Source organism: Ctenocephalides felis, unplaced genomic scaffold, assembly GCF_003426905.1.
Source record: "Ctenocephalides felis isolate EL2017-DRISC unplaced genomic scaffold, ASM342690v1 CF-g0.4_SCAFFOLD_01492, whole genome shotgun sequence".
In the NCBI taxonomy this organism is placed as follows: Eukaryota; Metazoa; Arthropoda; class Insecta; order Siphonaptera; family Pulicidae; genus Ctenocephalides; species Ctenocephalides felis.
Genome location: NW_020537646.1, coordinates 54,924,917 through 54,951,621, shown reverse-complemented (window position 1 = coordinate 54,951,621; position 26,705 = coordinate 54,924,917). Strand labels below are relative to the sequence as shown.

The 26,705-nt window shown below is 32.9% G+C and overlaps 1 protein-coding gene across 1 annotated transcript in view; it reads left to right on the top strand.

Annotated features, from left to right (window-relative positions):
* LOC113371414 overlaps positions 1-26,705 on the top strand; it is a 292,058-nt gene that overhangs the window by 196,144 nt on the left and 69,209 nt on the right. Inside the window, exon 14 of the mRNA XM_026612042.1 lies at positions 23,006-23,148. Within this exon, the coding sequence (XP_026467827.1) occupies positions 23,006-23,148 (143 nt within the window). The remainder of the gene's footprint in view (positions 1-23,005; positions 23,149-26,705) is intronic.

Sequence of the window (26,705 nt, the reverse complement as noted above, 5' to 3'; positions counted from 1 at the left end):
TCCTTGAAAATTTTTCAAAACACCATCATATCTGAATGAAGCGTGTATTATATTATTTTATTATTTTACTAAAAACATATATATGTTTTCCAGTCTCTTTACACTTTCGCAAAAGTTGTAAACACAATTCATTCAGTATTTAGACGTTAGTTAATCTGTACACACTAGAATGTAACCAAAAATTATCAAAAATAATTAGTTTAAATGTTCAGGTATTAATAGCTTGGTTTATCACAGTGTAATATAGTGTAATGTAGTGTATTTTTGTATAATTAATTTACTGTAAGTATTTATATATAAGTTTTATAACTCTATATTATTTTCCTCCTACATCATATTTCAAATCATTTTAGTCTGTCTGAAATTTTAATATTATGTTCGTTAAGGGTAAAAGAACATAAAATTAATTTGCCAGACGTTTCTGTTGTTGTTAAGCATGTCTGGTAATGAAAAAAGTTTGGCAATATGATACTAGTAGAGAGAGTGGGACAATCACCAAATACATTGGCGCGAATGAAACAAAAAACTATTATACTCGTAAGAGCACATTACGTGTACTAGCCAAAAAACCATAAAAAATCAAGTAACTTTGTTAGACAGATGTGTTTATTATAAACTTCTCTGCAAAATTGTGTCTATACCATTTTTCATAACCACGTCGGGCAAATTAATTTTATATTTTTTTACCCTTAACGAACATAATATTAAAATTTCAGATAGACTAAAATGATTTGAAATTTAAAAAAAAAATGGCGTCTGGCACATATTTGGCAGTGCCCAAAATGTCTGGCAACAAAAAATGTGTGTCTAGTGAACCTATTCGAAATCCAATTAATGAAAATTGGACTAGCTAAAATGCTATTAAATAGTATCATATTGCCAGACATTTTCTATTGCCACACATGTTTAACAAAGGCAGAAACGTCTGGCAAATTTATTTTATGTGTTTTTAACCTTAACGAACATAATATTAAAATTTCAGACAGACTAAAATGATTTGAAATTAAAAATAAAAAAAAAAAATTGGCGTCTGGCACATATTTGGCAGCGCCCAAAATATCTGGCAATAAAAAATGTGAGTCTAGTTGGACTCACTGAAATGGTTTCAGAATTTCCAAATCGAACTGTACAAGTTGGCTGCGCACTAATAAACGCAACCACTCCCAGCTGCCAGACAGCCAATACCCTAATCGAGAGAAACCCAAGGACCACATAATAAAAAATCAGCCTGACTAAAATGCTTTCTCGAAAACGTTGCTAGCTTTCGGACTAAAAGATGTGTATTTATTATATTTAGTTTAACGTTACTACTATCTGTTCAGCAATTTACCTATTCAACAATTTGTCTACGAATTTACATATAAACTTGTTAATCAATCTACCATTTTACCGACTTACCAATTTACCTGTAAACGCGTTTTACATGTCTATCAATTTATCTGTCAACCTGTTTACTTGTCTTGTTATTGGTCCATCTACCAGTTGTCCTATCTACCATTTTACATATCCTCCAATTTACCTGACCAACAAATTACCTTTTCACCAACTTACTTGTCTACCAATTCACCTGTCTATCAATTTAACTGTCTACCAATTTACCTATCGACCTCTTTATCAATACACCATTTCACCTGTCAACCAATTTACCTGTTTTTCAATTTACCTGTCACCCCGTTCTAAATGTCTACCAATTAACCTGTTCAATAATTTACCTATTGAACAATTAACCAGTTTAACAATTTGTCTACCAATTAACCTGTCAAGCTGTTTATTTGTTTACATATTCGTCTATCTACCAGTTCTTCTCTCTACCATTTTACATATCCTCTAATTTACCTGTCCACCAGTTTTCCTTTATAAATTTTCTATTTCACCTTATTTATCTACGCATTATAAAAAAATTAAAGCTAAAATTGATTCTAGGTTTTAGTTAGAAAACGTTTGTATGTGCGAAAGAAAAGGGATTTTTTTGGGGGTTTTCCGGCAATTATTCGATTTTTTCTCGCCGTAAGAACCATCCATGGACTTCAACGAACATTTTAAAAAAAGAATTGGCCAAATTGGTCCAGGCGTTGTTGAGTTATGGGCTTATCAACACATTTTGCTATTCATTTTTATATATAAGAAGATATATATATATATATATAGATATAGATATATAGATAGATGAGAGATAGAGATATATATAGAGAGAGATATATATATATATATTTATATATATATATATATATATATATATATATATATATATATATATATATATATATATATATATATATATATATATATATATATATATAAATTTGTAATATCTTCAGAAATATACATTTTAACGAAAATAATGAAAAGAACAAAATTATATAAATTAAAATCTTAATAAATCGCTGTTTTAAAGTGTTCTAGGAACAATATTAAGCTAGATATGAAGATGGGGTTTTATAGTTCTCAAAATAAGTTTTAAAATGAGTACTTCTGAAATTGAGTGAGTTATCATGCAAATAAAATACGCATCCAATGTTTTTTTTTATTTAAATCAAATAGTTTATGAGTGCCATTTCCACCCAAATTAAAAATAATCGAATTCAATCTAGAATTAACTTGGTTTAAGAGATCTTGATGGATTCTAGAAAATACCACAACTTTAGTACAAACGATTTTAAAAAAACTCATGATTTCATGAAAAAAAAATCTATTAAAAAAAACAACCAATTTTTCATTAATATATCTCTGAAAGAATCAATGATACGTATAAAATTCAAGGGGTTTTTCTGACTAATTATTGCTTTTTATTATTTTTCTGTTACACAAATATTGATAGAGGTATGATTGTTTAAAGAGTGCGCGGCTGTCCATCCAGAGTCTCTTTCGAGCCCTTAAATCCTTTCGTCTATGTTAATTTCCATTCCGTATCTTTTACCCACTTCGACGATTCTGTTCATCATGTTTTGCAGCTCGGCTTGATTTTTCGATATCACTACTAGATCATCAGCGTACTTTATGGTGGTAATTCTTCTTCCTCCAATCGAAAAATCTCCTGCGCCGTCAAGTGCCTCGTTGACGAGCCATTCTCCGTACAGGTTGAATAGAATCGGTGACATACAGCATCCTTGCCGCACTCCTCTACCTATTTCAACGCTGTTTGTATCTCCCTGATTCACTCGAACTTTTACTTTCTGTCCCGTATACAGATTCTGGATCAGCCTGCGATCCCTCCAATCGACGTTAATAGATTTTAAAATTCCCATAAGCATACTCCAGTTGACTCTGTCAAAAGCTTTCTGCCAATCTATAAAACAGTAAAGCATATGTCCTCGTTAACGTCGAGACATCTGTCCGACATTATCCTCAGTTATTCCAATAGCGTCCCTGGTGCCTCTTCCTTTTCTGAAACCAAACTGGTCTTCGCTCATGTGCTGCTCAATCTTATTTTCGAGTCGTCTCGTAAGGATTTTGGCCAGAACCTTTCCGGTGTGCGAAGTTAAACTGATCGTCCTGTGGTCGCTGCATTTATTCGCTTTGGGCTTTTTCTGGAGAGCTATCATCGTGACATCCAAAAAGTTTTTCGGCCATTCACCCGTTCGATATATTTGATTCGACAAGTTGGTTAGTTTCCTTAATCCGTTGTTGCGCAGCTCTTTCAGTAGGTCCGCCGGTATGTCGTCATCTCCCGTTGCTTTCTTTCTTCTCATCTCATTTATTGCTCTCTCGACTTCGCTTTTTAATATGCACGGTCCCTTGTCGTCTTCGTCCACTTCTTTCTCTTCTTCGATCTCGATATTATGAGGACGATTTTCTCTATCGTACAATTTCTCAATGTATTTTTCCCATACGCTGAGAATTTTCTTGTGGTCACTCACTCTATTTCCATTGTCGTCTTCTATTTCGTATGTTTTTCTGCTTTTTCTTTCATTCCAGTTCATTTCCCTTGTAGCCTGAAACATTAAATCATACCTGCCTTGTTTTTGATGTTCCATTATCTTGTTGCACGCTTCGCCCATATATTTCACCTTTGCCTTCTCCGTTTCTCGCCTTAATTCATTATTCATTTTTCTATACATCCTCGGATCTGTATTTTTGTACTTTCTACGCTCATCCATTTTCTTGATCATCTCCTGGGTAATCCATGGTTTTCTAGCTACTTTTTCTTCCTTTCCGATGTTGTCCTCTAGTGTTTCCAGAAGTACATTTTTTATCTCATTCCAATCTTTTTCTACTGCCTCTTCTCTATCTTTTATTACACTGAACTTCGACTCCATTTCTTTCCTCACTACGATTTTATTATTTCTCATGTTTTCCAGATTCCATCTCTGTCTCTTTTTGCCCGTTTTGCGGATGTTCTTCGGCTTTGTCTCTATATCGGCCGTCAGCAAATTATGATCGGAGTCTACATCGGCCCCTGGATAGGTCTTAACGTCTTTCACGCTATTTCTGAATCTATTCTTGACGATGATGTAGTCAATTTGATGTCGTTCGCTGTCTCCCGGGCTTTTCCAAGTATATAACTTTGTCTTCCGCTTTTTGAACCACGTGTTTGCGATCATCAGATTGTTTCTGCGGCAAAAGTCGATCAGCATATTTCCTCTGTCGTTCCTTCTGCCCAATCCGTATTTTCCGACTATCTCTTCCTCTGATCCATTTCCGACTACTGCATTAAAATCTCCCATGATCACCACGTTGACCTTTCCTTTTCCTTCCTGAGACAGCATCTCGTCTGCTCGTAGATTTGTTCTACGTCCGCCTCGTCGTGGCGCGATGTCGGCATGTACACCTGCACCACCATCACGTCCACCGGCTCCGCTTTCATTTTCACACTCATCAAACGATCACTCACGCAGTTCACATTCAGCACACTCCTCACCGACTTGTTTCTCACCATGACTGCCACTCCTCTTTCAGATTTGTCTCCTCCGGAGTAATACATTGTAAAACCGTCCGATTCGGTTTTACCTTGCCCCTGCCATCTTACCTCGCTCAATCCCACGACGTCCACTTTGCACTTGTCCATTTCCCTCTTGAGGTTTTCCAGTTTTCCTGCTCTCATCATTGTCCTGACGTTCCAGGTTGCTAACCTGAAAGGCAAATCGACCGCAGTTTTGTTGCTACTTTCGATGGCTTCCCCCTCCATAGCCTCCACCCGGAGATCCGAACGGGAGGTCATTACTCCGGAATATTTTACAGAAGAGGAAGTCATCATTGGAACCATTTTCTCGTAGAATGCTCTCACACCTACTCTGGGAAGAATGTAATGTGGTAGTATTCCCCTTTTCCTTTCCACATCGCAGCGAGCGGACCAGCTGTACCCGTCATTCGGATCGCGCTCCGGACTTTTTGATCTGGAGCCATCTCGAGAATCATTTGCTCTGTGCCTCCAGTCAATACTGGTGTCGCTGCTGCCCGACACCAGCTAACTCGGTTAGCCGATTTCGCTGTTTCCAGCTATTCGTTGCCCACACGACGAGGACGTCGAGTCAGTTCGGGTAGTTTCGGAGAAAATATATATATATATATATATATATATATATATATATATATATTAGTGATGGGCGTTGAATCAACGAACGGTTATTTTCAACCGTTTCTTCTTCGTTAACTAACTAACCGTTTCGTCGCAACGAAATAACTGGTTGAAAATCAACTAGTTTCGAAACAGTTGAAAACATGGCGGCCAGTTACTTATTCAACGATATAGGAGTTTGTTCGTTTTCGAAAACGAACGTTAGCAGGTACCTGGTGTTGGAAAGGATCAACTAATACTATGAAAATCGCTTATTGTTAGACTACTGCTTTTATAATATTGCAGATGTTCGTGCACATATTATAGAAACTTGCAACACGCGCCAAATCGTTTAATTTTAGAAAATCAGTTACATTTTTTATAGTTTTCAATGTTTAATATTTTTTCATAAAATTCTCATAGCATTTGTCTTGTAATAATTTTTTTAAACTAAACCTGAAAATTGATTTTTTATTTTTTATAACATTTTTATGTAACTATATATTTTTATATTGCTATTTTTATATAACACGTAAATTCAATGTTTTAGTATACGGCTTTGCTGTAATGAAAATATTTAAGTTTTTTAAATTAAACCATTATTTATTACTAATAATAATAAATGTGATATATATATATATATATATATATATATATATATATATATGTGTGTGTGTGTGTGTGTGTGTGTGTGTAATAAATGTGACAATTCACATTTATATATTTTTATTCAACAAATCAGTTAACAACGTCAACTTGACTCTTATAAGAACAAACTTCATATTACCAACTTTCAATAAAACAGTTATTTTAACTATCAGTTTCTTAACGTTGCCAGCGTTGAATCGTTAAAAATAACTATAGTTGAAAAATAACTAGTTATTTAACTAGTTGACGAACCCCCGATAACCGTTTCGTTTCGTTGACGGCAAAACCGTCAACGACCCACCTCTAATATATATATACGAGTATATATATATATATATATATATATATATATATATATATCTTATATATAAAATTCTTCTGTAACAATGTAAGTTTCATTAATCCTTCTAAACTATAATTCGGATTTTCATGAATCTTCCTGAAGTTTGTTCGGGAAATTTTTTAGAATGTTTTGATTCATAGAAATATAGTTAGATTGTAGGAATAAATAGAAAAAATTACAAAAAACGCTTATCATTGTTTGACCTTTAAAATATTTAAGGCATGGCTTTACATTAAAAACAAATGACAACTGTCATTTGCCAAACATTTCTATTCACTTATAGGCTAAGGCAATATTAAATTATAATAAATTCATGATTAAAAGAAGAAAATGTAATGTCTACATTATTATTGTCGAAAAGCAGCTGAGATGTGCCATAATTAAAATAATATAAGATGCAAATAATATAACATGCGCCTGACGCGCACGGCGAATCGTGTTCTCAACTGCGCGTGGTTTGCTTTTGCTTGCAATAATTTTGTTTGCGCACTTTGCGAACAGATTCGCCGTACAAATGTGTGCAATGCGGATGTACCATAAGGGATTCCGCTCAAACATATTCAATTTGACAGATTATTATTTTCTAACTGATGCCGTCGTTTTGCCTTACTTTACTAAGTCACAATACAAAAAAATTCTTATTCAAAAAATTATTTAGAAGTTTCATTGTGTCAAAAAATCATATGTTTGTCATTGGGTACGGAATATTTACTCAATGAAGCTCTTTCGGTCTGAACTTTTTTTACTGCTTTCCATTTCGTTTGGAATTTTGGAATTAAGCTCATCTTACTCTTGAATTCAGAAGTATGACTATAATTACTTATAAGTATGACATTTGGGGGATGACATTTTTTTTCAGTGGTGTAATTTTACTTTTATCAAAATAACGTTGGGTATCGATAAAAGAACTAATTATAAGAGAAAAATATTTAATAATGTTTTTCAAAAAAGCAAATACTTTTCAAGTTACTGGCTACTGAAAATTTGTTTCTTTTTTGCGTTTTTCATCATTTTTTGCTAATATCTTCAAAAATATACATTTTAACGAAAATCATGTAATGAACAAAATTATATCAATTAAAAATCTTAATAAATCGCTATTTTACAGTGTTTTAGAAACATTATTAAGCTAGATATGAAAATGGGTTTTTATAGTGCTCAAAATAAGCTTTAAAATGAGTACTTCTGCGTGTAAAATGAGTAAACTATCATGCAAATAAAAGACGCATATAATGTTTTTTCATTTAAATCAAATAGTTTTTCAGTGCTGTTTCCACCAAATTTAAAAATAATCGTATTCCATCTAGAATTAACTTGATTTAAGAGATCTTGATGGATTCTAGAAAATACCACAACTTTAGTACAAACGATTTTCAAAAAACTCATGATTTCATGAAAAAAAAACATTAAAAAAACATCAAATTTCTCATTATAATATCTCTGAAAGAATACGTATAAAAGTATATATATATATATGAAAATTCGAGGTATTTTTCTGACTAATTATTGTTGTTTATTATTTTTCCATTACACAAATATTGATTAAGAGATATTAATTAAGGAGTGCGCGGCTGTCCAACCAGAGGTCTTTCGAGCCCTTTAACCCTTCGCCGTTTCACGATAAGAGAAGTTACGGTAAAATTTATGATAGAGAAGGTTGTAGCTCATTTAATCACCTTTAAAATAGTATATTACAAGTTCTGATAAAATCGGAATTAAAAGGTGTAACATTCTATATTTAATTAATATTAGTCATGTAACAATTATTATTTTAACAAACATTCGTAATATATTTACAAAATTCGCTGTACGTAAATATTTTGACTACAACGCACGAGAATACGCGTGACGTCACCAAAGAGAAAGTTTTACACATACAACGATGAGCGTAGGGTCCTACGCGGGAGCAAGATGCAGCATACACTCTAGTGCAGGTACAACAAGGATAGAAGATTCTACTACGACTACTCACTATACCATTAGACCTCAGGCGTACGGACAGAAAGGGATGAAGAACTTATGCAATCCGCGTCATCCGTGTAAGCAAGCGATAAGATGCCTTAATCCATGAGTAAGGCTAAGTTAAAGAAAGATAAAAGATTAAGACGATGATACATGCAACTTTGCCCTGTGACTCAAGCGAGGGTGTGAGAAAGATAATCATATGTACACATTCTACGTCACCGAGGGAGAAAATTGTCATAGCCAATTATCGATGACCTCAAGCGAGATGAGTTCATCATAGACCAATGACCATCTCATCCCCGAAGATTTTAGCGAGATGAACCGACGAAGAACCCCGAAACGATGCGAAGGAGCTCTCGGACGGACACGAAGGAACCACCACCCTCACCAAAATTCAACCCCACTACGGGAGTAGGAGAAGAAGGAATCGTATAAAAAGCCTAACAGAATCAGAAAAATTGTCAAAAGTGTTTAGTTCGCCCGCGGCTAAAAGCTTTATGGTTATGATATTTCTCACTGAAATTGTTAACTAGTTGTTTCTCAACCCTGACCATCACTTGGGACTTCAATCTAGTATTGAAGTTACAAACGGTCCGGTAAAGCTGTTGTAAAGAATTTTTTCTGAGTTCTTACAACCTGACGCCCGAATCATTTTGCTCTCTCCGAGCCGAATTGATTCACCATCCAACGCGCTATTTCTAAGTTAATTCAGTGTCTGTATTATTTTATCGCATTTCTGTGAACCCACGAACAATTTTAATAAAGTTAATAGTTTTATAATTGTGTGTTTCTCATTTTAATAATAAAACCGTTACAAAACTGGCGCCCAACCGAGTGACCAGAAGCGATATGGTAGTCACCATGACCGAAGAAATGCTACAACGTTTGATGGGAGCTATAGGTACGCAAGCAAACGTACGGACGGATCTGACGACAGGCAGCTTCTCTAGATGCACGGCCAGATTCAACGGATCGAGGAATTCCGAGAAGGTCCAGGAATTCACGACGACGATTGCCCTGTACAAGGATATAGAGGGTATATCCGACGAGATGGCTCTGCGAGGTTTGCCACTACTGCTTCAAGACACAGCAGCTACGTGGTGGGAAGGCGTGAAAACGGAGGCAAGTACCTTTGACGACGCAATCCGTCTACTAAAGTCTTCGTTTGCCCCTAGTAAACCTCCACACAGCATCTTTATTGAATTTTTCGGAACACGTCAAGACAGAACCACAAGCACGGACTTATTCGTCTGTCAGAAGAGGGCTCTGTTAGCCCAACTACCTTATGAGATGCCACTCAACACACAAATCGACATGCTCTATGGACTTTTAAATATGAGAATCCGTGAGCGTGTTGCACGGACTGCTTTGACGACTTTCGACGAGCTGCTACAGAAGGCACGCGCCATCGAGGCAATCCTTTTGGAAGCAGGAAAAGGAGAAAGCAGTACCACGGAAAAGAAGAGTTGCGCTTTCTGCGGCAATATTGGCCACACCATTAGCGAATGTCGAAAGAGGCAGAATACCCTGCAGGTACCAAAGAAGGAGGAACCGGAAACCCGTGTCGAGCCACGAATCTCGTGCTACGGATGCGGTAAGGCAGGTGTCATAAGAAGCAAGTGTCCAGTCTGCACGGCCACACCAGTACAACCAGGCGACAGCGGCGCTTGAGTGCGGATTCTTCGCACTATCCACGGAGGAAATACAAAAGTGCAACTACTGCAAAAAGAGGGGGCACATCAAAGAGAATTGCAAAAAGCAACTGGCCTGGATAGCCAAGAAGAATTGGACCACGCCAGCTCCAGCTCCAGCTCCAACCTCAACCTCAGCTGAACCCGAGCAGCAATCTCCAACAGCGCGGAAATGTGATTTTTTCTGTCTAACCGCCAATAAAACACAATGCACTTTTTGCAAAAAAGAACGCCACACGGCCGAAATATGCCGTAAGCGTTTAGCCTGGGAGGCAAGGCAAAACTCGCGGCCGAACAAGCAGCAGAAAGTGAAGTGCCCAGTCTGCACTTCAACACCTAAGCATCAGATCACAACAACGCAAAGATGTGAACTAACTAGCTTGACAACAAAGGGAACGGCAAACTGCACCTTTTGTAGAAAACCGCAACACACGGCCAAGACATGCCGTAAGCGTAAATCCTGGTACGCTAGACAAGGACATAGGTCACCAGCGATCAAGAAAACTGCACTGGCAATCGTACCAGCAATCAAGGAGAATTTAAATCGCGCAACAATTATTAACGCCGATAGCACAAATGCGATTCAGAAGATCCATGTAGCATCCTTAAGCACTCAGGAAATAAGCCTACGAAAGATTGAACAATATGCGATTCCCGCAGAGAATTGCTATCAAGCCGTACAGCTAACCTCCAAGAAATCCGATTTTTGTGGAGAAGGCGATCCACCGCATAACCACTCGTACAGGAAGTCTATCCCTGACAGTGAAGGAGCTTTGGTACAAGCTCATGATTACGCTTTTCTACGACACAAGAAGGCGCTCACTATTCGTCGAAGTCGGAGGCAAACCGACGACGCAAAGTCATACAACTTACAAACCGACGCCAGCAGTTACACTTTAGGGGGAGAACTGCGACAAGATGAACGACAAGATGGGGCTTTGGTACAAGCTCATGAAGACGCTTCTCCACGTCTCAAGATGGCGCTCAATAACAGGTTAGGCCTGAGGCAGGTCGACGATTTGAAGTCCCACAGTCTACGAACCGATGACAATAGCTGTGCCCTAGGAGTAATACTACTACAAGAAGAAGCGACGGATGAACGACCAGTCGAGTTTGCCAGTCAACTGCTAACCCCGGCAGAGAGGAATTACAGCACCACGGAACGCAAAGCACCGGCGATGGTATGGGCCGTCAACAAGTTCTGTGGATACTTAGAGAGTGGAAAGATAACTGTAGCTACGGATCACCGGCTCCTAAGGTGGTTACTGCAATCGCCCAGCGGACGACTGGCGCGATGTGCATTGCTACTACAACAATACAACCTTGGAGATCGCGTATGGGTAGCCACGCATACCCTTAGTATTGCTAAAAGAGGGTTTACGTCAAAATTCGCTACACGACGCGACGGGCCATATGTCATACTTCAGCAGAGAGGCCCGACAAGCTACGAAGTAGGACGCCCAGATAACACGGATGAGATCATAGGAACATTCCACGTATCTGCTTTATCACCTTTTGTAGGAGATGAAGATACTGCACCTTTGATACCGATCAGAAAGCGTGGTCGGCCCAAGAAGAAAACTACGACCCAATAGAATGTTTCTATGTATGGACTCTCCGCCGAGACGACTGTAGGTCCATAGGGGGAGTCTGTAACATTCTATATTTAATTAATATTAGTCATGTAACAATTATTATTTTAACAAACATTCGTAATATATTTACAAAATTCGCTGTACGTAAATATTTTGACAACAACGCACGAGAATACGCGTGACGTCACCAAAGAGAAAGTTTTACACATACAACGATGAGCGTAGGGTCCTACGCGGGAGCAAGATGCAGCATACACTCTAGTGCAGGTACAACAAGGATAGAAGATTCTACTACGACTACTCACTATACCATTAGACCTCAGGCGTACGGACAGAAAGGGATGAAGAACTTATGCAATCCGCGTCATCCGTGTAAGCAAGCGATAAGATGCCTTAATCCATGAGTAAGGCTAAGTTAAAGAAAGATAAAAGATTAAGACGATGATACATGCAACTTTGCCCTGTGACTCAAGCGAGGGTGTGAGAAAGATAATCATATGTACACATTCTACGTCACCGAGGGAGAAAATTGTCATAGCCAATTATCGATGACCTCAAGCGAGATGAGTTCATCATAGACCAATGACCATCTCATCCCCGAAGATTTTAGCGAGATGAACCGACGAAGAACCCCGAAACGATGCGAAGGAGCTCTCGGACGGACACGAAGGAACCACCACCCTCACCAAAATTCAACCCCACTACGGGAGTAGGAGAAGAAGGAATCGTATAAAAAGCCTAACAGAATCAGAAAAATTGTCAAAAGTGTTTAGTTCGCCCGCGGCTAAAAGCTTTATGGTTATGATATTTCTCACTGAAATTGTTAACTAGTTGTTTCTCAACCCTGACCATCACTTGGGACTTCAATCTAGTATTGAAGTTACAAACGGTCCGGTAAAGCTGTTGTAAAGAATTTTTTCTGAGTTCTTACAACCTGACGCCCGAATCATTTTGCTCTCTCCGAGCCGAATTGATTCACCATCCAACGCGCTATTTCTAAGTTAATTCAGTGTCTGTATTATTTTATCGCATTTCTGTGAACCCACGAACAATTTTAATAAAGTTAATAGTTTTATAATTGTGTGTTTCTCATTTTAATAATAAAACCGTTACAAAGGGTAATAATCCAATTAATGCGGTGGATGGTGACGGAGTGCAAATTGTTATCACTTCTGAACTTAAGATAAAGATTAGCCTATTTCCAAAATATATTGTAAGTAAGTAAATTAGAGCACAATAAAAAAATTCACAGAGCAATAATTTTGTTGATCGTATGTTGAATAGAGCACATGTGAACAGGATTTGACAAATTAATTTGCTTCAAATATAAACTTAAGCAATAATGTATATTGATTTATTGGAGAAAAAAATGTAATTTATATATTAAAATTTCTAAAAGCCAGTTAAAATATGGTATGAAGTTATAAAAATTATAGGCAACATTATTGAAGCAATTATTTTGGGTAGAAAAATAAAAGGTGATATTGCCGCGAATGCTATATGTTAATTCTTTCTGAATTTGTTGTACTTTTTAAAAGATTTCAATTTTCAGCACGTGTATCTTATGCTATGACCATAAATCACAAAGGCAGACGAACATTTTTAGTGTGATAAATTTGGAAAATCATTGTTTTAGTCGTGAATAAACAGAAAATCATTCATTTATACATCCACATCTACAGGTATGACTAAAAATACTATATAACCCTTAAATGCAATAAAATAAATTGAGCTGTTGGAAAGGCAGTGTATAATTTTTAATATACAATTTTACCGAACATTTTTTAATATTTGTTAAATGAATAATTAAAGTGTTAACTGTGGGAATTGAGAACAATCATTTTATTTGAAACAGTTCTACATTCAACATCACTCATATATTGGTGTAAATAGTAATTCAAAAAACAGTAATTATTATTTTTAACTAAGCAGGAAATATTAGTATAAAATATTGAAAAATTGTAGACGTGGGTACAGTCTACAGGTATATATATATATATATATATATATATATATATATATATATCGATGCTTTTCTGACGCAACCTCGTATCTCAGAAACTACTACTTTTCAGGAGAGACAAAAAACGTTTTATAACGAATTTTAGAACTGCTGTTAACAATTTTTTTTTATAAATTTTAAAAATATTCAATCTTGTGACAATTATTTGAGACAAGTATGATATTACAAACAATTAATCATTATTTTTTCTTTAATTCTTTGAGATACGTGTTTGTCGCACGGAAAAAAATGAAACATACGTGGTTGCATCATGCTGTTTTCAAATAAGAGTACATGAATAACTTTTTTCAATTGCTTTATTTTGAGAATCGATCAACTTTTTAAATATCTCTTAATAAAAAAACAAACATTATTAAACTTGTGGTATATGTTAGTTTATAATTACGACAATATAGTATCTGGCCATAGTTTAGGTATTTCAATATCTAGGATATTTAGCTCTTTCATGGATTTATAATTTACTACTTTGTGATTATCATTTTTATTGTTACTTTTATTCTTTTTTGTTATTATTTCTTTATTTAATGATTTTTTATCTGCGGATGACACATTATCTAACTCTAACAAATACAAAATTTAATTTCATTTATTGTCAGTAAGAATTGATAATTGTTTAATTTTTGTTGCTTACTGTGATATTTATTCTCAACATAATAAAAATATAACTAGTGGTGCATGGCATCGTGCCTTTAAGCAAATTGGTGGAACTTCCCGTTCCGTAATTAAATAGAATCGAGGAATAATGAATGATTACAAATAGATTATTGTAAATACAGTAACTTTCGTTATTCGTATTTGAATGACAAAATATAAGAACAAACTGGACAACGACGTTTATATATGTTTACATAAAAAGTAAATAAAAGTAAAAAAAAAACATATCTCATATTTCTAAGAATTATATAAACTAATTTGCAAATTTAAATTTATTTATTTGAAGTATTTAAGAGAGTTTTAGAATTTTAGCTAGCATTAAAATTAAAATCCGAATCATTTTTCATATTTAAACAAAGAAATAATTGTAAATTAAAAAAAAAATGGACAAAAAAATCTGCTTTTCTAAACTAATCGATTCATTATATTGCAAAATGTTTTTTGAATCATTCGAATCGGAAGCTTTGAAACGACTGGGCCTGTCTTTTCCAGAAACTAATCACCACGTCATCAATACAAATTGAATGTTTTTAAATAATTCAAATCGGATGCTCTGTTTTCTCAATAGGAAACGATTGCTTTTTGAATGTTTCAAATCGGTTGATCCGTGCTCCCGAAAACGTGGACAGAAAATTGTATCCACACACACACGCACACAAACACATACATCCATTTTTTTAAGGTATGTCAAGATATTCAGAAACCTCTGAAACGTTAAATATGCAAAAAGTTTCATTTTCAATTTTCGGAAAATTACTATAACTTGCGGTAAGTAAATATTAAATATATTTATTAACTATCGTTCATTAGGTTTTAATAACAATTAACTTAATTGAATAATAATTTTTATTAGAAGGATTGAACTAAACAACATTGCTGACAGCGAAACTTGTTTATATACGCCACCATGTACTCTGAGATACGAGGTTGCGCATGGCACATTTTTCTGAATTGATTTACGTGATTGTATTTTTCTCAATAAAAAACGTTCGGTTGATTTTTTTTTACAAAATTTCACAGATCTTTAGTGATTGATTTTCCGATTAAAACTCAAAATCGTCAAAAATCGAGTTACGAGGTTGCGTCAGAAAACCATCGATATATCTTATATATAAAATTATTCTGTAATGATATATGAAAGGATATTCCTCCTAAACGATTATTTGGATTTTGATAAATCTTTTTGAAGTTTGTTAAGGGAAATTTTTAGGATTTGAATGAATATAAAAATATATTTATATTGTAGATATAAATGTAAAAAATGCAAAAAAACAACATACCATTGTTTAATATTGAAAACATTTTGACAGAACTTCACCTGCCAGAAATGTCATTTCATTTTAAATTTGAATTTTGGATAAATAATGAGCTCCTAGACGTTACTAGAATATAATATATTCAAGAATATAAATAACAAAAATGTAATGTCTAAATTATTATTGCCGAAAAACAGTTGAGATAATATCTACATTATTATTGACAAAAAGCAGTTGAGATCACAGATTATTTTTTTAACTTATGCACTTATATTTTGTCTTACTCTACCAAATTAATTCAGAATACAAAAAGAAATTACTCGTTCAAAACATTATTTAGAAGTTTCATTGTGTCAAAAATTATTTTGTTTGGTATTGTATACGGAATATTTGGTTAGTTGATCGGTGATCGAATTAATGCACTTCACAATGCAGGATTTGACAAATTAATTCACTTCAAATATGAACTTAAGTAATAATGTATATCGAATTATTATTAAGAAAAATGAAATTTAGATATTATTATTACTGAAAACAATTAAGTACGAGATTATAAAAACTATAGTCAACATTATTGAAGCAATTATTTTGGGTGGAAAAATCCACGGAGATATTGTTTTTTACCGCGGATACTAAATATTATTTTTTTCTGAATTTATTATACTGTTTAAAAGATTGCAATTTTCAATACGTATATCTTATGCTATGACCATAAACACACCACAGAGGCAGACGATGAGTTTTTATGTTATAAATTTAGAAAATCAATGTTTTAGTCATGCGTAAACAGAAAATTACTTTTTTATACATTTACATATACCGGTATGAACAAATATGTTATATAACACTTGGTATTAAAATAAATTGAGCTTCTGGAATTAAATTTATTCTAAAATTATTGGTGTATATTTTTTAATATTAAATTTTATTGAACATATACATTTCGATATTTGTTTCTTTGATATATGCTACATGGTTTTACGTGGCTGATTTGAATTTCACAATATAATTAAAGAGTTAAGTGCGGGATCTGAGGCTCATCATTTTATTTAAAGCAGTTCTACATTTAACCTCACTCCTATTAAAGTATATACGTTTTGGTATAGACTGTATTGTAAAAATCATTAATTTTTTACTAAATGGTAAATATCAGTATAGGTTATTAAAAAATGGAAACTTTTGAGTTTTAGAAATAGGTAAGGATAACGTCTGTCGGGCAAACTAATATAAATATATATATATATATATATATATATATATATATATATATACTAGATGACCCGACAGACGTTGTCCTGTACCCAATTCTGCATTTCTTCAATATCCTGTACTAATACTTACCGTTCAGTTAAAATTAATGATTATTGTTTTTCGAATTACTATTTACATAAATAAATGAGTGAATGTAGAACTGCTTCAAATAAAATGATGATTCTCAATTCCCACTGTTAACACTTTAATTATCTTTTTAACACTGCAATTTATAGTACAAATTTATTTCCAATAGCTCAATTTATTTTAAGGTCAAGGGTTATACAATTTTTTAGTCATACCTGTAGATGTGGATGTAAAATGAATGATTTTTTGTTTATTCACGACTAAAACATTGACTTTCCAAATGTATCACACAAAAAATCATCGCCTGCCTTTGTGATTTATAGCATCATTTACACGTGTTGAAAATTCAAGTCTTTTAAAGGATATTATAAATTCAGAAAAAATTAATAAATAGCATTCCCGGTTAAGGTACAATATCACATTGGTTTTTTCTACCCAAAATAATGGCTTTAATAATGTTACCTATAATTTTTATATATTTGTACCATATTTTAACTGGCTTTTAGTAATTTTTATATCTAAATTACATTTTTCTCACTAATAAATTTATATACATTATTACTTAAGTTTATATTTGAAGTGAGTTAATTTGTCAAATCCTGTTCACATGTGCTCTCTTCATCATACGATCAACATAATTATTGCAGTAAATGAAGAGAAAAAAAACGTGTGTCGGAAATAAGCTAATCTTAATCTTAAGTTCAGAAGTGAAAACAATTTGCACTCCGTCATCACCCACCGGATTAATTGAATTATAACTCTTTTAATTCTGATTTTATCAGTACTTGCAATACACTATTTTAAAGGTAATTAAATGAGCTACAACTTTCTGTATCATAAATTTTACCGTAACTTCTCTTATTTTGAAATAGCAAAGGATTGAAGGACTCGAAAGACACTCTGGTTGGACACTATCAATATTTGTGTAACAGAAAAATAATAAAAAGCAATAATTGGTTAGTAAAAGATCTTGAATTTTCATTTATATACCTCTATACGTATCTTTTATTTTTTTAAATAGATTTTTTTTCATGAAATCATGAGCTTTTTGGAAATCGTTTGCACTAAAGTTATGATATTTTCTAGAATCCGTCAAGATCTTTTAAACCAAGTATATTCCAGAGGGAATACGATTATTTTTAATTTTTGGTGGAAATGGCACTCAAAAACTATTTGCTTTAAACGAAAAAAATATTGTATGCGTCTTTTATCTGCGTGATAGCTCACTCATTTTACACGCAGAAGTACTCATTTTAAAGCTTATTTTGAGTACTATAAAACCCCATTTTCATATCTAGCCTAATATTGTTCCTAGAACAATTTATAGAACACCGATTTATTACGATTTTGATTGATATAATTTTGTTCATTACATGATTTTCGTTTAAATGTATATTTTCAGAAATATTTGCAAAAAACGATAAAAAACGCAAAAAACAACAAATTTTCAGTAGCCAGTAACTTGAAAAGTAATTTCTTTTTTGAAAAACATTATTAAACATTTTTCTCTTGTAATTAGTTCTTTTATCGATATGAAAGAGATGCCGACTTGATACTAATGAGTAAATATTTCCTATCCAATGCCAAACATATAAATTTTTGACACAATGAAACTTCTAAATAATTGTTTGAATAAACACATTATTTTTGTATCGTGATTTAGTAAAGTGAGGCAAAACACGACTGCATTTAAAAGTTAAAAAATAATAATCAGTCAAAGTGAATTGTAGGCTAAATTTGATGTGCGATCACTGACAGACGCATGCGCAGACTGCATCACCTGTCAGATGTTGACTGTAAATCTTATATTATTTAAATTTTTGGCACATCTCAGCTTCTTTTTGGCAATAATAATGCAGTCATTACATTTTCTTTATTCATAATCATAAATATATTATATTTTAATATTGTCTTAGCCTATGAGTGAATGGAAATGTTTGGCAAATGACAGTCTGCTTTTGTTTTTAATGTCAAACTATGCGCTAAATATTTTCAAGGGCAAACAATGATAAGCGGTTTTTTGTATTTTTTTCCAATTATTTCTATAATCTAACTATATTTCTATGAATCTACAAATTATAGAAAATTTCCCGAACAAACTTCAGGAAGATTCATAAAAATCCGAATTATAGTTTAGGAGAAATAATCATTCATACATAGTTACAGAAGAATTTTATATATAAGATATATATATATATATATATATATATATATATATATATATATACTAGCTGACCCGGCAAACGTTGTTTTGCTAAATAAGGTATATTCTAAACCATTTCTAGAGAATCAAAAATATTAATACTTTCAGTGTATAAGGATGTGTTATTTGAATGCTGTATACAATTAGGTATTATAAAAACAATAAACCCCATTAGTTTGTCTATATTTTGTCAATACAATCAAACTGCAAGTTTTATACACTTTCTATAGAAAACATCGTATAATCCAATCCGAGTCTTTTTTGGTCTTTCGGCTTATTAATTACGTTTCAAGTTTTTCAGATTCTTTTTGGATTCTGGATTTTGTGTATAATTGTAAATAATACTACTGAGCTTATACAAAATTTTCATTTTTTTGCGAGGAGAGATAAAAAATGAATTAAGTATTTCTTCTTTGACCTGCTTTTTGAAAAGTTTCAAGTTACATTTGATGAATTAAAGTAAATTTAATAAAAAGTATATATGTAGAGCAGGGCTAAGCACAAAGGTCCAATTTGACTTTGAGCAAATATAAACTATATTGTGAAAACCATAACAATTATATCACAACAAATAAGACATATCAAACGAACAATTATCTGACCACGTTCAGTAAACTGACTTCTACTTCATCATTGTAGAAATGTGCTTTTTTGATGTCTTCCAAAAATTTGTTATCTAGACCTTTTTATCCTATATGCGGGGTAACTTGTAACGGGCAGGTGGCAAAAGGTTTAAAGCCTTATTATAATTTTAAAGGTATTTTACAAAATAATTACATTTTTAACTAATGCTAAAACGACCAACGGAAGAAAATACTTTTATTATGGATTTTCAAAGATTACCGTTTATCTCCCCCATTTCAAAGATTATCGTTTTCAAATCAAGTTTGTAGCTGGCTATACATCTTTTTTCCTCTACTTTCAAATATTGTTGTTAAACAATGCTTAACTTTACTGATTTTTGGCACATCGGTGGTGGACCTTTTTAATCCCGGACCTTCATATATTAATATCTATTCTGCGATAAATTCTGGGAAATTATAATTGGAAAAATGTTATTCGACAAAATGTCAATTTGATCGATACCAAATTTAGGTTCTCAATTTAAATAACATAAATAAAAAATAATATAACCTAGAAAATGTTTTATAAATACCAATGAGTATATAATTATACAAATGAGATTTTTCAGAGCACCGTGTTTGAGAAAAATATGCCAAAAAGTGCATTTTCATATTAACATTGATATTTTGAGTCTCTAGTAACACTTGCTGCCCGTTTACTAACGTTTTTGTATATAAATAAAACTACAAACAAAACTACTTACTACAAATTTATCATAATTAAATAATATTCGCGTAAAACATCCTATTAAACGTAATTGAACATCATCTGTCAAAAGCGTTTGACATTTCACGAAATTGCCACCGTCAATTGTTTTATTTAAATTACGCTTCAACAAAAATTTTCAAATTAAAAATGTAAAGTTTCTACGCGGATTTGAAGTAATTTCTCACCTTTTGGACTTTCTCTGGATTGGCACAAATTTTTCAAGACTAAGACTGGCCAAATCGATTCAGCCGTTTTGAAACTTTGAAAACAAAGTAAAAACGGAAGATGGAACTGGTTGTGTAATATATATACCTAATCACAAATATAGGAAAAAAATTAAACTACCAAAGTTTGCCTCCATTTTTATAGCGGAGGTGATGGCATTACATGTAGCAACATATTATGTTAGAGACAAAAATGTAAATAAATCGATCATTTTCAGTGATAGCAAATCGAGTCTAATCGCAATAAACAATCCAAGCAAACATACAAATAAATTGATATATGAAATTATAAACATTCTCAAGGAAAAAATTGTAGGAGAAAAGTCAATGATCTTAGTATGGCTTAAAGGACACGCCAATATAAAAGGGAACGAGAAAGTAGATGCGTTAGCAAAAGAAGCTTGCCATATCGGCGAAGATTGTGACAAAATTCCATCTTTAGAATTAAATAACGTAATCAAACAACAGTGTGTAGAAAGACGGCAAACATTCTTTGCAGAAACGACAAGAATAAAAGGTATCACATACGCATTAACAAAGAATGAGGTATCGCAAAATACTTGGTTTGAAAACGTGCAAGAAAGTAGAATTTTCATCTCGATTATCTGTAGACTGAGTTTGAACACACCTTCTGCAAGAACCACTTGAAAAGAATTAGAATCATAACGGACTCAGCATGCGATTGCGGAAGCGGAGAGGAAACAATAGACCACCTGTTTTGGGAATGCAACTTATTCCAAAACGAAAAAAGAACATTAATATTAAACTTAGTTAAAGAAAATGTTATTTTCCCAATCAATGTACAATCATTAGTAGCTAGTAATAATTTAAAAATTTATAAATATATATTTAATTTTATTGATAATACTAAAATAAATCTATAAGTTGATGACACAATAAGAATGTATATTAAACAATTGTAAGAATCGCATCTCGCCTTATGATGTACATCAAAAGCCAATAAAAACAAAAAAAAAAAAAAAAACATCCCTCCAGCGAATCTTCTTTTAAGTACGTTCTCTTCAAAATATAAAATTTTTGCGTTGAAAAAATTTATATTATGGTTCTATATATGAATATGCTCGGTTAATCTTCCATATATATATAAAAATAAGTCGGGTTTTCCTTCCTGACAAAATAACTCCAGAACGCACGAATCGATTTTGACAATTTTGCATTCGTTGGAAAGATCTCGGGCTCCGCAAGGTTCATAGAAAATTAGTGGTGCATGGCATCGTGCCCTAATGCAAATTGCTGGAACTTTACGCACCGTAATTAAAAATTCGAGTAATGACATTAGTGAGAATTATCAGAATTATGCTTGGTTAAGTCAACGAGCAATTCTTGCCGCAAAGAATAATGATGTACACGCACTGAATTTCACCATTCAATCAAAAATTGCTGGCGATTTGGTGACATACCAATGATTCCGACTGGTCTTCCGTTTGACTTCAAACGATTGCAATTTCCAGTTCGCAATAACAAGTCGCAAGGCCAATCACTTAGTGTTTGCGGGATAAATTTCAAATAGATTATTTAGAAAATCATTGTTTTTTACATGGGCAGTTATACGTTACCTGTTCACGAGTTGGAAAACCATCCGCTTTGTTTGTGTTAACGTCAGACCAAAAAACAAAAAACGTGGTATACCAAAGAGCACTTCAATGAAACGGATAATTTGCGGATTCACTTTCATTTACTTAGAGAAGTTCAACTAAAAAACACTTCATTTTTGTAATCGAAATAAATTCATTACTGTTGTATAATAAAATCAAATTTTTTCTTTTCAAATATAAAACAAACAAAAAATTTCTTCATCTTTCGTACGAAACCATCCGGTGGCGAAACGGAGTTCGTCGGGTTTGCTAGTATATATATATATATATATATATATATATATATTGTATTTTGACATGTACTCAATGTAATTAATAAATGTATATATACATATATATATATATATATATGTGTATATATATATATATATATAAATGTGTGTGTATGTACAGACGATGTACAATTGCCGCAAGCATAACTAAATTTTTTGTACTTTAGCTTTTCTTAATATTTATTCTTTTATTGTTACCCATTTTCCGAACAGTAAAACAGTATTTATTTGGACAAACTTCTAATTTTATTTAAACTTATATTATGCTATGTTTGTTAATTAAGAACTATTATGATCTTTTAAAGTTAAATTTAATTCAAGTTAATAATTGTGGTTTTTCAATAATTTCAGAAAAAAAAGGTTGTAGATGCATTTAATATTGGAGGTTCGAGTGTTCTATCGATAGCTTGCACAAGAGAAGGACCACGGAAGGTACTATTAGTAGCTACGAAAGAGAAAACTTTGTCTGTTCGGGATGCTCATAGTGGTTTATCGTAAGAAATTCTTTATTTTAGGAGATATTAACACTTGAAATAAATTTATTATAAATTATTATATATCTTAAAAAACAGATATGATCAAACAAACGAAATGCCATTTGTTAGTACGATAAATAAAATAATAATAGGAAATTACACTTTGATAAACTCCAGGTTTTACCAACAGCATTTTTTTCACTTTTCTGCTATTCACAAGAAACGACTTGGCCAATCATCACGTAAAACTGACAAACGCAAGTTCTTATTGAATCGTATTAGTCCTTACCGAATGTCTTTTAATTTTTTGAAATTGGTCCAGCCGTTTTGAGAAAACGTCAATATAAAGTAAAAAATGTGTTTACACAAAATTAGCGAATTGGATTTTTTTACGAAAACATAATCTTCTCCGTCGGGAAGTTAACAAAAGCATTGAATGTATGACTAATAACTAGTGATTTGAGTCGATTTGAAAATTTCTTGATTCGAATGGTTTGAATCACAAAAAAACCTGATTAGAATTATCTCGAATCAAGCTTCTATATGGACAAAAAGACAAAAAACACATATATGTATTTATTAAGTATGTATAAATTATCTTAAAAAGTATTGTGTTTGACCAATATAATCGATAAATTTATCTATTTAAGATTTTAAACTTAATTCTGAAGGTGGTTGATATACTTTCAAATTAATTTACAATAATAGATAACTAAACACTTTTGAATTACATAAGCATAAAACTATATTTGGAATATTGGGTCAATTGAAAGCGTGTTTATTTTATTTATTTGAAAGGAGAGCTGAATGTAAAGTGTACCATAAAGAAGGCTTTTATTTCATTGTTTTGAATTTGGCATTATCAAAAGTTACATATTATTTTCTGGCCTTCTGGTATGGCTGTCTCATGAAAATCATGACATTTTAAACAACGATGGCGACGATGGCAATATGCCTTGGTGTATCTATATTGCTGACAACGAACGCATTGTACTACGCGTTTGTGAATTCTAGGTGGTTTGATTTTTATAGTAGATTTTTTTATTTTAGTTATATACATACTTGTTGTTTTCAGTAGGTTCCAAATACTAGAAGAACAAGTTTAGTGGTTTATTATCATATTTACTTTTAATATGTTACTTTAACTATGTTTTCACTATGTGTCCCGATTGAAGCAGTTCTGATTTAATATCTTCGATGTTAAATCAGAACTGCTGGTGTTGAATGGTGGATATATCTGCCTACTACTCGAAAGGATCTCTCTTCCTTAAGTTGGAACTCGGCCTTCAAAGTAGTTCGTAATTTCGCTAGAAGTCTATATGAATCGGAATTTGCGCACTCAGTTTTAATTGAGTTATCTTGCATGCATTTAAAGTAATATTGATTTGCATTTAATACATTTGAGACAAAAATCGGTGGAGGTTTGAAGTGTTTTCCAATACGCTAAATCTATTTTTTTAATTTTATTATAGATTTATTTTTTTTAGATCATGAAGCTATTTGCAAAAGAATGTTGTCTTCTTCCGTCGATAGCTCGGTTTATTTATTATTATTGAAATTGGTTTGCATTGACATTATTGTAGATTGAATATTACTCCTTAATTGGCTTTACTTGAATTCGGGGCTTGTAGTTGGATTGTTGAGTGTTTTCATAACTGGCGATGACATTGTTTTGATACCGCTTAGTGTATACTCATATCGGGATACAATTAAAAGTACTAGTGATGTGATTAGTGGTTTGCTGTTGTTTAACAAAATAATTATCTGTATTTTTATAGAGTAATATTCTTCTAACATGCCGACAAACTTTTCGAAACCATTTTTGTAGTACGATTTGTACTTTGCCAAAAAATTCTATCATCTCATCATTTGGCAGAAATTTCTTAATAGCGAGCATTCTTTTGTGATCTGAGAACAGATGGGGAACAGATTTAGAGAATATAGTGAGTGGGGAACAAATTTGGAACCGTATTCATATTTGTTTGCCACTGTTTTCACGGATTTGTGGCTTGGAGCGCTGCCCTGATGGAGCAGCACTGTTTTTCTTCTTCAAATGGAGCCATTTTTTTGATTACGATCTTCTAATGGTAGTCTAGTCTTTCTTAAGATAGTTGATAAATATCATTCCTTGCAAATTACAAAAAAACTGACGCCATAACCTTGCCTGCAGATTGTTTTCATTTTTTCTCCTCATCGTGCCTAGTACTTATGGATGACTGTTTATTCGACTTCGGAGTGTAGTGATGAAGCCACGTCATATCCATGCTGCAACTGATGCAAAAACTCAGTTTTATTTCGAATAATCAGATATAAATATTCTTACGAATCATCAACTCATTATGCATTTAGCACAGAGCTTTTTCCTATTCAAATATTCTCTAACGATATATCGAACATGTTCTATTGATTACTTTAGAATGTCAGTTATCTCAAGCAATTTTATTATTCGGTTTTCCAAAACATTTCGGTGGACTTTTTTGATATTTTTCGGTGAAACCACCTCAATTGACCTTCCAGAGTGTTCAGGATCCACTGCAAACCACTTCTACACCATTTGGCCCGGATAACTTGGAGTTATCTATTTTCAACTATTTCAACATGGAGCTATCTATTTCCTATTTCAACATGGAGTTATCTATTCACCGATCCGAAAACTTCTAATAACTCGAGCTGGTGCTGTCTCGAGCTGGTGTTGTTTTTCATCTCGGATGCTATCTCGCGCGCTACTATCTGAAATTATCTCGCGCTGCTAATTTTTGTTTTCTGCATATGAATGCGTACTGAGCCCGAATTGTAATTTATATTGCCTCCATATAATTCAATAGTGATACTTTTCCTTCATTAAGTATGCATGTGGTTAGGTATGCAGCGTTTTTCACAGTTTTCGAACCAGTCGGAAAAATTTTCACATTTCACATATTAAGAAATTGTTTTTAACATTGTTATAAAATTTAGAATGCAATACTAAACAGTCGAATCACATGTAACTAAGCTTTCCTGTTGTTTCCGCCTCAGCCGTGTTTTTTTTTTTCAAATTTGCGTGCAACTTCGAAAATATTCACCAGATTTTTTTTTATTTCCATATAAATTACAATCTGTCTCCAAGAGACATTCAGTAATTAGATTGTAGGTAGTAAAAATGGATGCTTAAATGGATACCCAGTAGTAAACCTTTTAGTTATGATATGTAACAATTATGGCAAAATATTTATAAATATAGATGCTAAAACCTATTGTAAGTCTAAACATGCATAAATAATCTATGACTATAAATACATATACATATAAATAATTCCTACATAAACTAACTTTACTTATTCTGTTAATTCGAGTAATGATTGTCTTTTTAATCTGTGATTATATGTTGTATTGTACTGTTCGTTTGCTAAGACGTTGGGGTGACTGCTTATTTTTGTTTTATAGTTTTGTGCTATTTTGTTTATCTCTTCATTTACTGTGTTGACGTTAGCGTCTTGGTGAATTAGCCATGTAGGCATGTATTTCGGTGCAGAGAGGATTTTATTTTGAAATCTTTGAATGATTTGGATGTTGCTTCTTTTATCTGTACTCTATAG